Source organism: Heloderma suspectum, chromosome 2 (assembly GCF_057233095.1).
Source record: "Heloderma suspectum isolate Gila_16-S chromosome 2, 16-S_ref, whole genome shotgun sequence".
In the NCBI taxonomy this organism is placed as follows: domain Eukaryota; kingdom Metazoa; phylum Chordata; class Lepidosauria; order Squamata; family Helodermatidae; genus Heloderma; species Heloderma suspectum.
This window is the reverse complement of record NC_139459.1, coordinates 224,146,455-224,161,659: the sequence shown is the minus strand read 5'-3', so window position 1 is coordinate 224,161,659 and position 15,205 is coordinate 224,146,455. Positions and strand designations below refer to the sequence as shown.

General features: G+C 45.6%; 1 protein-coding gene across 5 annotated transcripts in view; it reads left to right on the top strand.

Moving 5' to 3' along the window:
* The window catches only part of SEPTIN9 (septin 9), a 297,608-nt gene that overhangs the window by 270,259 nt on the left and 12,144 nt on the right, over window positions 1-15,205 (top strand). For all 5 annotated transcript variants that reach the window (XR_014788313.1, XM_084838240.1, XM_084838239.1 and 2 more), the window contains 4 exons: window positions 2,535-2,663; window positions 2,919-3,000; window positions 6,499-6,636; window positions 14,782-14,899. Coding sequence is in view for 4 of the 5 variants with exons in the window: in XM_084838240.1 (XP_084694366.1) it covers window positions 2,535-2,663; window positions 2,919-3,000; window positions 6,499-6,636; window positions 14,782-14,899 (467 nt within the window). In the remaining variant the exon portion in view is untranslated. The remainder of the gene's footprint in view (window positions 1-2,534; window positions 2,664-2,918; window positions 3,001-6,498; window positions 6,637-14,781; window positions 14,900-15,205) is intronic.

Here is a 15,205-nt window from a genome sequence, read left to right as displayed (position 1 = left end):
GTATTCCAGAGGATGGCATGACTGACTGGAGCACTCATGTTAGGGGGTGAGGATATACTACAACATTTTGTTACAAGTTCCCCTTGTAGAAATTATATAATCCCAAGACAGTTAATATTAGGAAAAACATCATTTCATGGTTGTCAGCCAGTGCAGTGGCTGAGTAGTGGGTTTCACTGTGAGAAATCTGATCACTTATGAAGTAGGCATAGGCAAGTCAGTAGGTTGAATCCAGCCCTCTCTCATATCATGTAGAAAACCTGGTACTGGGGAAAACGCAAACTGAAGTGATACTGGGAGAAATACAAACGTTATTCTTGCAAATTATAAGAATTAAAGAAGCAAACCAAGTTTTAAGCAAATGTGAGGGGCAAAAATCAAATACATGCTATGCTCCTGGTTAGTCAAAAGGCAGATTAGGGAACAGGGATTCAACCTATGCTGGATGGAATTACTCTCCCCCGAAGACTCAGGCTTGCAGTTTGGATGTACTCCTGTACTTAGCCTTGAACCTGGATGCCCAGGTTTCAGCTGTAACCAGGAGTGCATTTGCACAGCTAAGGCTAGTGCGCCAACTGCACCCATTCCTAGAAATGTCTGATATGGCCATGGTCATGCATGTCTTGGTTACATCCCATTTGGACTACTACCGATTGGTTCAAAATTGGGAAAGGAGTACGACAAGGCTGCATATTGTCGCCCTGCTTATTTAACTTATATGCAGAGTACATCATGAGAAACGCCGGGTTGGATGAATCACAGGTCGGAATTAAGATTGCCGGGGGAATTATCAACAACCTCCGATATGCAGACGATACCACCCTAATGGCAGAAGGCGAAGAGGATCTAAAGAGCCTCTTGTTGAGGGTGAAAGTGGAGAGTGCAAAAGCTGGTTTGAAACTCAACATTAAAAAAACGAAGATCATGGCATCTGGCCCCATCACTTCCTGGCATATGGAAGGGGAAGAAATGGAAGCAGTGACAGATTTTATTTTCTTGGGCTCCAAGATCACCGCAGACGGTGACTGAAGCCATGAAATTAAAAGACGCTTGCTCCTTGGGAGGAAAGCTATGGCAAACCTAGACAGCATAGTAAGAAGCAGAGTCCGTCTAAGCAAACTATGGTTTTCCTAATAGCAACATATGGCTGTGAGAGCTGGACTATAAGGAAGGCTGAGCGCCGAAGAATCGATGCTTTCGAACTGTGGTGCTGGAGAAGACTCTTACAAATCCCCTGGACTGCAAAGAGGTCAAATCAGTCAATCCTAAAGGAAATCAACCCGGAGTGCTCATTGGAAGGACAGATACTGAAGCTGAAGCTCAAATATTTTGGCCACCTAATGCGAAGAGAAAACTCTCTGGAAAAGACCCTGATGCTGGGAAAGACTGAAGGCAAAAGGAGAAGGGGACGGCAGAGGATGAGATGGCTAGATAGCATCACCGATGCAATGAATATGGACTTGAGCACACTCCAGGAGAGAGCGGAGGACAGGAAGGCCTGGCGTGCTATGGTCCATGGGGTCACGAAGAGTCAGACATGACTGAACGACTGAACAACAATGCGCTTTACATGGGGCTGCCTTCAAAAACTGTTCAGAAACTTCACTTGGTCCAAAATGCTGCAGCCACTGTTGACCAGAACCAGTTATGGGGAGTACATAACTCCCCTGTTACAACAGCTTCACTGGCTACGGGTCTTTTTCCAGGCAGAATTCAAAGTGCCTATAAAGTCCTATATGGCTTGGGACCAGGCTACCTGAAAGACTGCCCTCTCCCATATGAGCCCTCCTGGGTTTTAAGATCTTTGGGAGAGGGCCCTTATTCGAGACTTCAGGGGTGCATTTGGTGGCGACACAGAAGTGGGTCTTCTCGATGGCTGCTCCCAGGCTGTGGAACTCCCTGCCGAGGGAGGCTAAGTTCACTCCTTTCCTGCTGTCCTTCCACTGGCAGGCAAAGAGCTTCTTATTCAAGCAGACCTTTGGCATGTATGTAGGTCTGTTTTTATCCTTTTATTGCTGTGTTTTTAATTGTGTTATAATGCATTTGTTTTACTATTGTTTTTATCAAGTTTTACCTTGAGAGCCACTTTCGTGGTAGAAAGGTGGGATACAAACCAAATAAATAAATAAATACAACAAATCTGAGCCCTAGTTTGGTTTTTTGACTGAATTCAAGGTTGCTTGGTTCTCTTTTCTTCATAAATCTTAGCTTGTTTTGTGTGTGCTAGGAAGAATTGAAGAAGAAAGTTGCTTAGCAAGCTGATGCAATTCAGATCCCTCGTATGGTGCGTATTAGACATACATAAAATCTTCCCCCATGCTTAGTATTGTGGGAGAAGCTGCTAGTTGTCAGCCAAACCAGTCAAAATCAACATTATTAGACTTGCTCCAGTTAAGGACCAAGCTATAGTGGTCTGTGTGTGTATAACCCAATGGCATCTGAAAACAGTTCGAATGTGTACAAGTATGCTGTGGGGCGATTTTAATAATGAAAGAGAAGGATTTTCTGATTATTTGCATCCTGCTGCCTTTCAGGTCAGAGTGGCTTGGGAAAATCTACTCTAATCAACACCCTCTTCAAATCCAAAATCAGCCGCAAATCTGTGCAGCCAAGTTCTGAAGAACGGATCCCCAAGACCATTGAAATCAAGTCCATCACACATGGTGAGCCTTCCCAAGAGATTGCAGGGTTGTTTTCTGGGGTGATGGGGATGTTGAGGATCTGACAGCCAGGAGACAGAGGAAGGGGCTGAGAGAACCATTCATTTGGCTCACTTGCATATAAGATTTCTGAAACTCTTACATCTCTGTAAGTCCTTTATGTCTGTCTAGTGAATGCACATATATGGAAGGGTTTTCTCTGCTGCGTTGATCCTAGGATGACATGTTGTTACCTACCTTCTTTACATTATGTTTCAGATATTGAGGAAAAGGGTGTTCGCATGAAGCTGACTGTCATCGACACCCCAGGATTTGGAGACCACATCAACAATGAGAATTGGTGAGCAGCCATCAAGTGTGAAGTGCACAAGGCCACTGGGCATGGCGAGGGTGGGAAGGGGTGCTGGGAAAGGCTTTTCGGCAGGCCACGTTGAGCTGGCAGGTAGGGCAGGGGAAACCTAGTGTGCCACTTCTGCATCTCTCTACAGCAGGGCTAGGCAACTTGCAGCCCTCCAGATGTTTTGGCGTACAACTCCCATGTTCCTTCACCATTCTCTGGCTGGGGCTGATGGGAGTTATAGGCCAAAATATCTGGAGGGCCACAAGTTGCCCACCCCTGTTCTACAGCATGACTTGCCTTTTTTTGTTGGTCAACAGGTACAAAACTGCCCTGTTCTTTAGCAGGCTTATTGTAGTTCTGGACTATGAAGTAGGGTGGGGAGAATTGAATCTGGGTAAGAAAAGGCTCTACCTTGAAAGCTCATGTTATCTTTCCCAAGCAGAGTTTCCGTCCCGAGGGATGGGATCGGATTACTCGGTGTTACCCGGCATATTAAGGCAGAGGCTGATGCTTCTCTGGAGGGCTCACAAAACTAGCAAAGGTGTGAAAACAAAACAGCACTTGTCCAGGCATGGAGCCTTGCAGTTACTGGTATATGAGACTCATCATCCTAATTACCTTTCCTAGGGGAGCGCTCTGATGGAATTCCTCCTGAAACTCATAGGAATCTTTTATGTCCAGATGCACCATTAGAGAAGGAACAAATCCACAGTCTGTATGGATTATATGGGGAGTAGGGAATACTGTTGAGAGAATCCATAGTTACTACTCTGTAAATCAGACATCCCCAACCTGTTGCCCTCTAGATGTTTTGGACTACAACTCCCATCACCCCTGACCATTGGCCATGCTGGCTGGGGCGAATGGAAGCTGACATCCAGAAGGCACCTGGATGTCAGGTGGATGTCAGACATCTGGAGGACACCAAGTTGGGGAAGGCCACTGTAAGTGACCTGGAACAAGAGCTCTCAAACTGTGCCCACCTTCCAAAGTCAACAAAACAAATGACCAAGCTTCCCCAGTCAGCTTCAGATCTCATTCCTGTCTTTAACGCTGGAGGCCAACAGACCAGAGGAAAGGGAGTAGAGGACGGCAGAGAAGGGTTCTAGGAAAACTAGAAACCTGGAAAATGTAGGTTGCATATTCCTGTAGCACAAAGATCCCTAATACAGAACTTGGTGTTCACAAGGGGCTGCTATTCAAAGCAGGCTCTGAGGAAATTCTGTATGCAAACGCTGTATCTCTGTGCTGTGTCTCAGCCGCTCTGCCTCCTGGTTCCTAGTCCATAGGAACTAGTCTGTTTTATCAGCTGATAGAACAGACTAGTTCCTATGATAGAACAGACTAGTTCCTACAGAAATAAAAGCAAGCTTGACCAAGAGATTAATTGCTCCTGAAGAAGAGACTTTGTCTCAAAACGTGTAGAGCAGAGCATTTCAGAGATTTGCACACTGAATAAACAATCATTATAGACCATACTCAGTGGTGCTTTGGGATCTTTTCCTCCCTAGGAAACCTGCCTAACACTAAATCAAGTGATGCTGGTGAATCTGCCAACACTCTCCTCTTATTCAGATCAGTAAATCTTCTTCTTTATGGTCTTTGTGACACACATATGGGGCTATGCGCCTGCACAGAACTGTCGTTTGAAACATTCTAGAGCTGAACAGAGTTCAGACAGGAGTCTCACCCACCCCCTCCGCACACACTCCAGCATGGCTCCCACCTGCCTCTCAGTTCCTTTTCGTCCAACAACTAGCAGCGTTTGGAATGTTCTCTGCCACATGGCTATTCTACTACGAAATTGTTTTCTTGTCCTCTCCTGGGATGCTGATCAGAGTCTACTGTCCTCCTCTCTTTCCTTTCTTCTCTTTCTGAGAAGGAGGGCAGGTTGCTTACCTGTAGCTGTCATTCTTTGAGTGGTCTTCTGTGAACTCACACAACCCACCCTCCTCCCCATCTTGATGTCTCATCTTCTTTATTCCTCCACTGCAGTGGGCTCAGAATGGAGAGGCAGGCAGGAACCACTCCCAGAACGTGCTCAGAGGAGGTGGGCGAGGCTCCCGCCTAAAACTCTGTTTAGCTGTAGTATTTTTCAAATGACTGTTCTGCGCAGGTACATAACCCCATGCCCGTGAGTTCACAGATGACCACTCAAAGAACCACAGTTACAGATAAGCAACCTGGCCTTCCTTGGCCTTTGACCCACCCATGCAGCCCCTTTGCTACTCCCTTCACAGAATGAGCAAGCCTCTAATTAACCATACTTTCCTGTTCTGTCAACGCTAGTAAATGATGGTTGCCAGCTTGGGAACAAGCCAGGATATGAAACCTTGCCTTGAAGCTGGTTTAACAGCCTGGCTTGTTCTGAAGCTAGTAACCATAGCTTCCCACTTTGGGCAGAGCAGAAAATTATAGTTAATTAGAGACTTCCTGATTCACACGAAGGGGATGCATGCACGGGGGAGAAGCTTGTTCGTATGTCTGCTTATGAAGCCAAGATACAGCCACCTACGTGCAGCCTGTGAAAAGCTCAGGACAATCCATCCAAGCTTATTAATTTCAAAATAACAGCAGGTGACCTGCAGCAGTAAGTGCAAAATAATGCACATTAAAAGTAAAACAAGTTATCCAGGATAGACATACATATGCGGTGGAAGCCTTGGCAGTGCCCTGCAGCTGTGAAAAAGGTAATTATAATGTTAGAAAATGGATAGAGAAAAGGTAGTCTGCACATCTTGTAGTTTCTTACAATTCCCATGCATGTGTGGGAAAAGCTTATGGGTATAACATTATATTTTAATAGTGGAAGAAGTCTCCACTTATAGTCTCCTCTTGAGATGCTAAACAGCTTTTGTTTCTATGAAAGTCTCCTTTTATGATCAGGTTTTGAATTCAGTTTTGCACCTCGTACTTCTCCAAACGCCTAGACTTTTCCCCTGCAGGAATCACTGCCATGTCAAAGGGGCACAGGCCATGGTGAGGTGGGAGGGCTCCAGCCCATGCTTCAGCTGTTCTGTACTAACCCCATCAATACTGACCTTCCAAAAATGGGGTCAGAGCTCAAAGATCCACAGAGAGCCTGGAGCATTCATACAACACATGCTGATGACCTCTGCTATAGGGTGGTTCTGGATTGCATCCAGGGTGCATAGAACCCAGTGCGCTCTCGATGTTTTTGACTACATCAGCCCCAGCCAGCATGGCCGGTGGTTGGTGATTATGAGAGTTGTAGTCCAAAACAACCCCTATAGAAAATTCCACTTCGGTGTAGGCATTTGGGGCCAGTCTCTTGCAGTCCTGTGGTTCTGACCCCTTGGTCCTAGAGCCATCTACTTGGAATGACCTCAGACTAATATCAGTGGTGCTTATTTCCAAAGGTGTTTAACATTGCATGCACAGTTGTGTGTGGGCACGTGCACACATGTGTGAATATTTTCTGAAGGGTTCTGTGTAGATATGCCTTCTCCTTTTACATGCATTTTTCTCCTTGCACAGTTGGCAACCCATTATGAAGTTCATCAATGACCAGTATGAGAAGTACCTCCAGGAAGAGCTCAATATTAACCGGAAGAAGCGGATACCAGACAGTAGAGTCCACTGCTGTATATATTTCATCCCTGCCACCGGGCACTCGTATGTATGCTCCTTCAGGACTGCACCTATTTTTTTCCTATAGAGGAGCAAAGCAAATAAATCTCATGCTCCAGAGTCTATATGCCAGTCTGCTACTGACTTCTTGGGACTGGTTTGTTAGCACCTTTTTATGCTGCATTCTCCCTCTTGCAGGTCATTGTTTAGAATGGACCAATCCTATAATGGTTAGAATGTTGGGCTGCTGAGGCCTGAGTTCCAGTCCTCACTCACCCAAAATGTATTGGGTGACATTAGGCCGGTCACTATTTCTCAGGCCAACCTTCCCCACAGGACAGTGGGGGTCATGCCATATATACTAGTCTGAGATCTTTGGGGGAAGAGCAGAATAGAAATATAATGAAATATATATGGATCATGAACATAAGACAAAATTGCACCAGTTGATCCTGCCTCCTTATGTGAACCACAATTCTTCTCTGGGACTAGGCAGCCCCAGAAAATATTTGTATTTATTTGTAAATTCATGAGTTGCCTTTTGGCCCAAATAGGGCCCCCTAAAGAGACTTACTGTTAAAACCTGCAATAATTTAAAACAATAAACCTCCTCATATATATTCAACCCCTGCTTCAAACAAGACTTCAATCCCTGTTGGCACTATTTTCAGACATCCTCATGTGTGTGCGCACAGCTCTTTTCTGGTAGCCCCCCTACCCATTCTGTTAGATGCTGTTTCCCAGCTTGTCTGGTAAAGGGCCTATTCCACTGGCAGCCAACCCTCTTTGGGAACCAATGTAGTTACGCATTTCTGTTTCTCACATATTCAGCCACTGAAACATTAGACTAGCCGACAGCAACCTTTTAATGGCGTCCCGCAGTTTGCCTCTCACCCTGCTGCTTGCCTGGTGATCGGTGCCTAGAAGTCTGCCTGGTGTATTCCCCTTCTCCCAGGAACATGTGTTTCCAATATAACGAATGGTTCTGAAGCTATGAGACGCTGCATTACTGGCTTCCATGCCCCTGTAGTTGCTTTTGGCTACAAGCATGATACCCCTGCTAGGGGTTAGAATGAGGTGTTCCCTTGGCTCCCACCACAGACGGCTTCTTCTAGGGCTGTTGGTTTCCTGTCCCAGTGTCAAAATGGACATCTGTTTTTTAATTATGTTTTGAGTTGAGGATGCAGATCTGTGGATGGGGGAAAGGGAGCCAGAGGGCCTTTCTGAAGACTCGCATGCAGGTTGACCAGGGGGCAAGGAAGGGATGGAAGATAAACCTAAGCAGGAGACAGCAAGAAACATATGAAGAACCCTTTTTAAAAAGCATATGCTCCTGATGGCTATTGGTGCATTAGAACTCCTTTGGCTTGTCATATCACTCCCACTTCAGTGGCAGCAATTTGGTGCTAGAAATGAGTTGTAAGGCTTGGCTACTCCTTCCGATTGCAAAGCTTTTCAGCTGTAATAATAGTGCCCCACACTTTCCTTTAACCCACTTGCATCATTATCAGGGAATAGTGGTTTGGCACTGCCTGGTACCCAGTGCAATTCTATATTCTTGTGGGTTCTGGGCAAAAAAAGAGGGAGCAGAGTAGCTCAGCTTGTGAATTTTTTCCTCCCTTTACAGCCCCTCTCTCTTCTTTCACACCAGAGCCCCCATGCTGCTCCAAGGATACTTGTTTTACCTTTAGGCATTTGTACCTGATGAGGTTTCATATTTTTGGAGATTAGAAACTTGCATCTCTTTCTCACCTTCCCCAATATTGTTTCACCTTTCTCTTGGCAGTTTTGTTTAAATTGAGATAATGACTGAGGGCTTGCTTGCAATCAATCAGTTCTCATTAGAAGAGGAAGATGCACCACCATGTGCATATGTGTGCATACATGCATGCGCACGCGCGCACACACACACACACATTGCATGCTCAAATGTAGCATTGTGTTGACCTTTGCTGTGACTCTTGTCTTTGTTTGGTATGCTTAGGTATTACTTCAGTGGAAGCACCGAAGCGCAACCAAATTCTCATTTTGTTTTTAGGCTATTCTCTGCTTCTGCAGAGTTTGCTCATTAGCCTGTGATGCTTGGTGGCAGACATTTAAGGATGACTGGGCTACTTCCCACTTTAGCCTGGAGTATGAGAAGTGTGTGTTTCTTCATTTAAAAAGACACATGGCCATGGTTTGCACTGCACAGCACAGATTCTAGTACCGTATGCAGATTCCACAGGGTGTCACACTTCAAAACCAAAAGCTTCTAGCCCTCAGAGTTGTGGAGAGAAGCATGAAAATATGTGAGCAGTAATTTATTACTACATTTATAAACTAGAAGGGATATCCATGGATCTTCCCCAGCCAGGAAACCGCTACAGGGAAAGAGCAGATATGGCCAGTGGATTATAATAAAAAAGGCATACAGGTTGTTATACACACACACACACACACACACCTCTACCATGCCAATAAGTTCCAAACGTGTCTTAGGTTTCTCCTTGTTCTAATTAAGCCACCCGTGGGTCTTGGCACCCTCTCTGCAACGCGTGCATTTTTCACACGCTGCCTGTATTAGCATATTATACATCAAGCTTCAGTTCCTTTGGGACATGGAGAGCAGCTTGCAATGAGCACTGCTTTCTGGGCTGATGGAATTTGGATTAAATTCAATTCAGCTGAAGTCTCTCTCTCTCTCTCTCTCTCTCTCTCTCTCCCTCTTCTCTCTTTTGCAGTAGTCATAAATATTTATCGTATACCGAGCCAGGCAAACTCCAAGTGGCCTTTACGAGTCGTTTGAAACCCTTGCTCCGGTCTGTAAGCCAAAGCCATTGTCCAATCTCATTACAGCCCCGGTTTGATGGATTGCTTGCTTACTTCTATTTCAGAACTGGCTTTAGGAGTTTGAGGAAAGCGTCTCCCATTTTAGCTTTTTCTAAAGCAGAGCTTGGTATAAATCACTTGGAGACTTCCCCATCCTCTTGGAGCAGAGTCGTGCTTCTTTCTGTCTCTCTCATGTCAGCATGGACCTTCTGACCATGCTTTGAAACCAGGCTGATGTTCCCTGCCCTTTTTGCAACAGTCTTGTAAAACCCCTGTTTTAAAAGGCTGTTATATGCTGGAGTGGGGAAAAGGGCTAGCCAAGGCAGTCACACTGAAAGCATTCACCACCCTATAAATTCACCATCAGGTTCTGTTCTGACATCTGGAAAGTCCCCCTTTGATTCTGAAAAGAGGCTATGAATTCTTAACTCAGCAGCTCCAGTTCTGCAGGCTTAGTACTGTGTGCATGTTGGACATTTCGATTCAGACCTTAAGGATCACTAGCTGAGCTGACTCTGTGAAAATACAGGGAGAGCCAATCTGACCTGTGCCCGGTCATGATGCCGCAGCCAGTTGACTTTGCATTCTTGGACCTATCTGAGAATAATGCCAGACGTGCAAAAATAACCTTGGTCATTTTGGGATTCCAAATGGCATTGTGAGAAAGCCTGTGAGGTCAGAGGTAGGCAGCCTGGTGCCCTCCAAATGTTTTGGACTATAACTCCCATCAGCCCAAGCTAGCAGGGCCAGTGGCCAGGGATTATGGGAGTCATCGTCCAAAGCATCTGGAGGGCAACAGATTGCCTAGCCTTTTCTGGGTGCTTTTGAGGCATTCACCTGCATATGTGAGAGGGGTGGGAGCCGTGCAGGATAGCTGCACACACACAGCCTGTCCCGGGTATGCCACCTCCTCCCTCAGCCCCAACCTCCCCATGTTGAGCAAGGAGAACTGAAGGAGTGTTCCTCTCACATTCACTTGAATGCAAGTAGAACATGGGTAGAACTCCCTTTCTGATCTTGCTTCTCAGTGCAGCAGGGTTGGGGACTGAGGGGGCAGGGGGATGGTGTGCACAAGTATGTGGGATCAGGGCCAGCAGGCACAGCCCGATGCCCCCTACACAGCATTAATCCTCATGCATTCAGGTGAACACTAGAACAAGACTCCCACTTCTCATGGATACTGATCTACTGCTGACTTAAGGAGCAGCAGTATGATCTCACCTGTGCCCGTAACTTCACTGTGTGGCAAAAGTGTTTGATCCTATAGCTAGAAGGAGGGATGTACAGATTGTGTAAAATCCACCCTGTCTGTGTTTCGTGGATTGCTAGGCACCTTTTGTTCAATTGTCTATTCACAGATGGATTTGATTTCTTTTCACTCTGTGGAAAAATACGCAAATAATTCCATAAGGGGGTTCACAATAATTTACATAGTTTACCTTAGTACGTAACGTTTAGCATATTGTCCTTCATTCCATTCAACTCTTCCATGCATATATTTACCAGTCTCAGCAGAAACGGGTGGATTTTCCTGCGAATAAATATGCGTACATTTCGAGAAAGTTAAAAAAAAGAAAAGCTCCGTAATTCCACAGACTCCATGTGGCCTGAAGGGGTCAGTCCACAGTAGATTCCGCAGATCAGATTCTTAGAAATCCGAACATATTTTTAATCCATCTCGAATTTCTCCAGCATCCCTAGCTGGAAGACCTCTTGTGCTGTACCTGAAGGTACATGATTTCTGGGTGTTTGGGGGGAATTCTCTGCTTTCAGTGAAAGCAACCAAAGCATAAATGAAAGCAACCCTGTGATCCAGAGCTGAGAATCGAGTGTGGACTATGAATCCATCTGTACTTGTTGCTTCATCCTTATGTTATATGTGCTGTGACTGGATGAAGAGGAAGTTCTGGTAACTTTTTGTAGCTACTGTATACCACAAATGTAGTAAGTGTAAGGGGGAAAAACTTGCATCGCCATTGCCAAGACGAGACTTCATCATGCTCATAGTTCGTTAAAGAGCAGGTGACTGCCTTAACCGGAACATCCTGCGTCACTGCCGTGCATCTGCACATACCTTCTTAATACAAGTTGTTAAATTTCGTCACCATGTAACAGCTAGCCGCTTCTGTACTATGAGAGTGTTCCTTGTACAAGTGGCATAGCTAAACCCTTCCAGGATAAGGGAGCATTTTGTTTTGTAGATAACTGTGCTAAAACCATGCACAGAACTTGGACTGAGAGCTGTTATTTTCTGCTTGTGCCTGTTTTCAAATAGCCTGTGTTCTTCTGCTAGCACCTTTTCCTCTTTTGGCAAAGCGTGCCTGGCCACGTGCCGAGGCCTTGCAGGCCAAAAAAAGAGAAGGAGGAAAAAAAGGAAAAGCCAATCAAAATTTGCACGGGGAAAGCAACATCCAGGGCTTAGATATGCCACCCAGCTCAGAAGCAAACCAATTCAGAGAAGTGCACAATCGGAACAGCAACTGTGTTCTGATCCACGTGTTAGTCCAAGAAGTGCAAATTAAGTCGGTTTGCTTAAAAATGCAGACCAAACAAAATTCTCCTCCATCCCTAGTCCTAACTAGCTTGCTGAGCGCAGAGCAGAGTAATAGTTCTTTGAGACCATGAAGCTGCTTAACTTGCTTTTGAAAAACAAGTTCTCTTTTTGTTGGTCATTGGTATGGAATGGCTACTCCCTATAAACTGCCAGACCCAGCCAAGTTATTTTGGAAATGGGGGGTTGGGGTGGTGGTGGTGGTGGGGAGCATGCACTTTTGGTCTGCTAAACATTTGGCATTGTACTTGTTGGCAAAAACAATCCCTAATTAGGAAAGCTTGTTTGAGTTGAAATTCTTGGCCCTTCTGTTTTCGCTGATGCCTGAACAGTAAGGGTGCTTCCCACATGTTGATTATTCTTGTTTTGACTATCACTCCTACATAGGCAACAAAAGTGCATACACAGTATGCATGCTTGTCATATGTGACAAATGTACACGCGGTGTGAATGTGCATAAGACACCCACCCCCCGCCGCCAAAAACCTTTTGCCCCATGTAGCAATGTTTAAAGTTACTGCTTCGAACAATCCACTTCCACATTTTGAAGATGATGATTGTTGTTATTGTTAATTATATTTCTATACTGCCCAGTAGCCAAAGCTGTCTGGGCAGTTCACAAATATTAAAACTCTAAAATACAACATGACAAAACATAATAAAAAAGAACCTTTAAAGGTTTAAAACAGAATGAAGCCAGAGTAAAAACCAGCAGCAGGGAAAATCTGAAAACACAATAAAACATTTAAAAACAAACTGAAAAACTAACAAGCCTGAGAAAATGAAAAGGTATTCACCTGGTGCTGAGATGACCACAATGTAGGCTCCAGGTAAGCCTCTTTGGGGAGATAATTCCACAACCAGGGCTTCACCACTGAAAAGGCCCTCAGTTTAGCAGCCACCCGCCTCATTTCATTTGGTGGGAGCACCTGGGGAAAGGCCTCTGAAGATGATCTTAGGGTCCGGGCAGGTATGTAAATAAACATACTATGTAGCGAACTGCTAATCCTAAACCTTGACATTAGGAAATACTTTTATTTTCTATCGCACTTCTGTCCAGCACTTCCTCCAGTTACCCCTATTGTATGCTCTCGGTAACTCTTTGAGGAAGGCTGAGCAGAGAGTGTCTTGTTCAAGGCCAGCCAGTAAGCTTCATGGCCAAACTGGAAACTGAACCAAAGACTCCCTAGGCCAAGTAACACTCTATCAACTGTATTTATTTGTTTAATTTATGCCCTGCCTTTATGCCAGGAAATGGTGCTCAAAGCAGCTAACAACAATTAAAGCCAACATTTAAAATAAAATGTAAACAATCATAAAACAAGTGCATTAAAACACAGTTTAAAACACACAACAATGAAAGAATGAAAACAGCACCCAACCCAACAGATCTGCTTACATGCCAAAGGCCTGCTTGAATAACAACATCTTTGCCTGCCAGCAGAAGGACAACAAAGAAAGAGCCAATGTAGCCCCCCTCAGGAGGGAGTTCAAACTCCCAGCTGAGCCACTTGGGAGCAGCCTCTGAGAAGGCCCTCTCTCACCTCGCCAGCAAATGCACCTCTGAAGGTGGCAGGACCAGGAGAAGGGCCTACTCCAGTGATCTTAACATGGGCAGGCTCGTATGGGAGAAGGTGGCCTTCCCTGTAGCCTGGTCCAAGCAGCATAGGACTTTATAGGTCATAACCAGCACTTTGAATTCTGCCCAGAAACGCACTGGTAGCCAGTGAAGCTCTTGTGTCCAGGGCGTCATGTGCTCCCTATAACAAGCCTCAGTCAACAGTCCAGCCACAGCATTCTGGACCAACTGAAGCTTCTGAACATTTTTCAAAGGCAGACCCACGTAGAGCATGTTACAGTAGTCCAAACGGGATGTAACTAAGGCATGCGTGACTGTGGCCAGATCAGACATCTCCAGGAATGGGCACAGTTGGTGCACCAGCCTCAGCTGTGCAAACGCACTCGGGGCCAGTGCCGAAACCTGGGCATCCAAGTTCAGGGCTGAGTCCAGGACTACACCCAGACAGTAGTACATACACTGGCAGGATTTAGAGCTGTGTAACCGACGGAGAGAAATGTTCTTTGACTTGATGCTTAAGACCAAACTAGATGAGACCCCATTCACATACTTTCTCTCACCAGAGTCTTGTTCCAGATTGGGGGTGGGCTGCTATTTCCCTTTTTTAAAGCCATTCATGCAATTGCTAATTGTGTGAATGGTGTCTACCTAGTTTGGCCCTTATTCGATCTATGACAAGAAAGCACTGGTGGTGTTCTGAATTATGTGTAAATATGTTCAGGTGTGGTTTGCTATCACTTGCTCCTGCTCTTTGGAATTATCATCTATTAAAATACTTATATGTGCTATATAAATACCAACATGTCCCTCTGTGGCAATTCCCACAAACAGCCCCATGTGCAAATGCTTCAGCGTCTGCCAGCGTCTGCCAGCGTCTGACACATGCCTCACAAGTGGCACAGGGAGCGAGGGCTTGTGGCACACCTGGGCAAGTTGGCACACGAGCCTAGCTACCCACGCTTCTTGGCAGTCGAAGTGATCAACCCACAGTTACCCAGCTTAGTGTTGTACTGTCCAGATCCTGTTCATGATAGAGGCAGAGGACCCTAGTGAATGGAGCAGAGCCAAGGGCATCTGCATTCGTGTTCTAGCTCCGCTGTTGACTGGAGAGCTGAGTTGCTTCTTTGCTGAATGTCAGTGTTTCTTTAAAAGTTTGCGGTCGTTTGGGAAGAGGAGTGTAAAGTCATATATATGCTTCAACTTTATTGGTCTCCTTTCCCTTTAAGAAGCCTCCTCCTCTTGCTTTTAGCCTCCGGCCACTGGACATTGAATTCATGAGACGCCTGAGCAAAGTGGTCAACATTGTGCCCGTCATCGCCAAGGCAGACACATTAACGCTGGAGGAGAGGGACTACTTCAAACAACGGGTAAGGGGGACGGGGCCTCCTTGGGCCTTTCTGAGCATCTCCTCTCCTTCTGCAGCTTCTTCCCCCTGCACACTTCCCTGAAGCCCAGTCGCTGGCCAGGAGCCCAGCACATTCCATGGGCCCCAGCCCAGAGCAGTCTTGCACAGTGAGAGGAAAGTGTTCATCGATCTCCCAAGCCATTGCAGGTGTTTCTTTTGGCTTGCCCTCTCTTCAGGGAGGGGGAAATAAATTCAATTTCCGATTTTGATTCTTTTTCCTTTTGCAGACCTTTCTCCAGGTGGATTTTAAAACAGAGCCCCTGTTAAA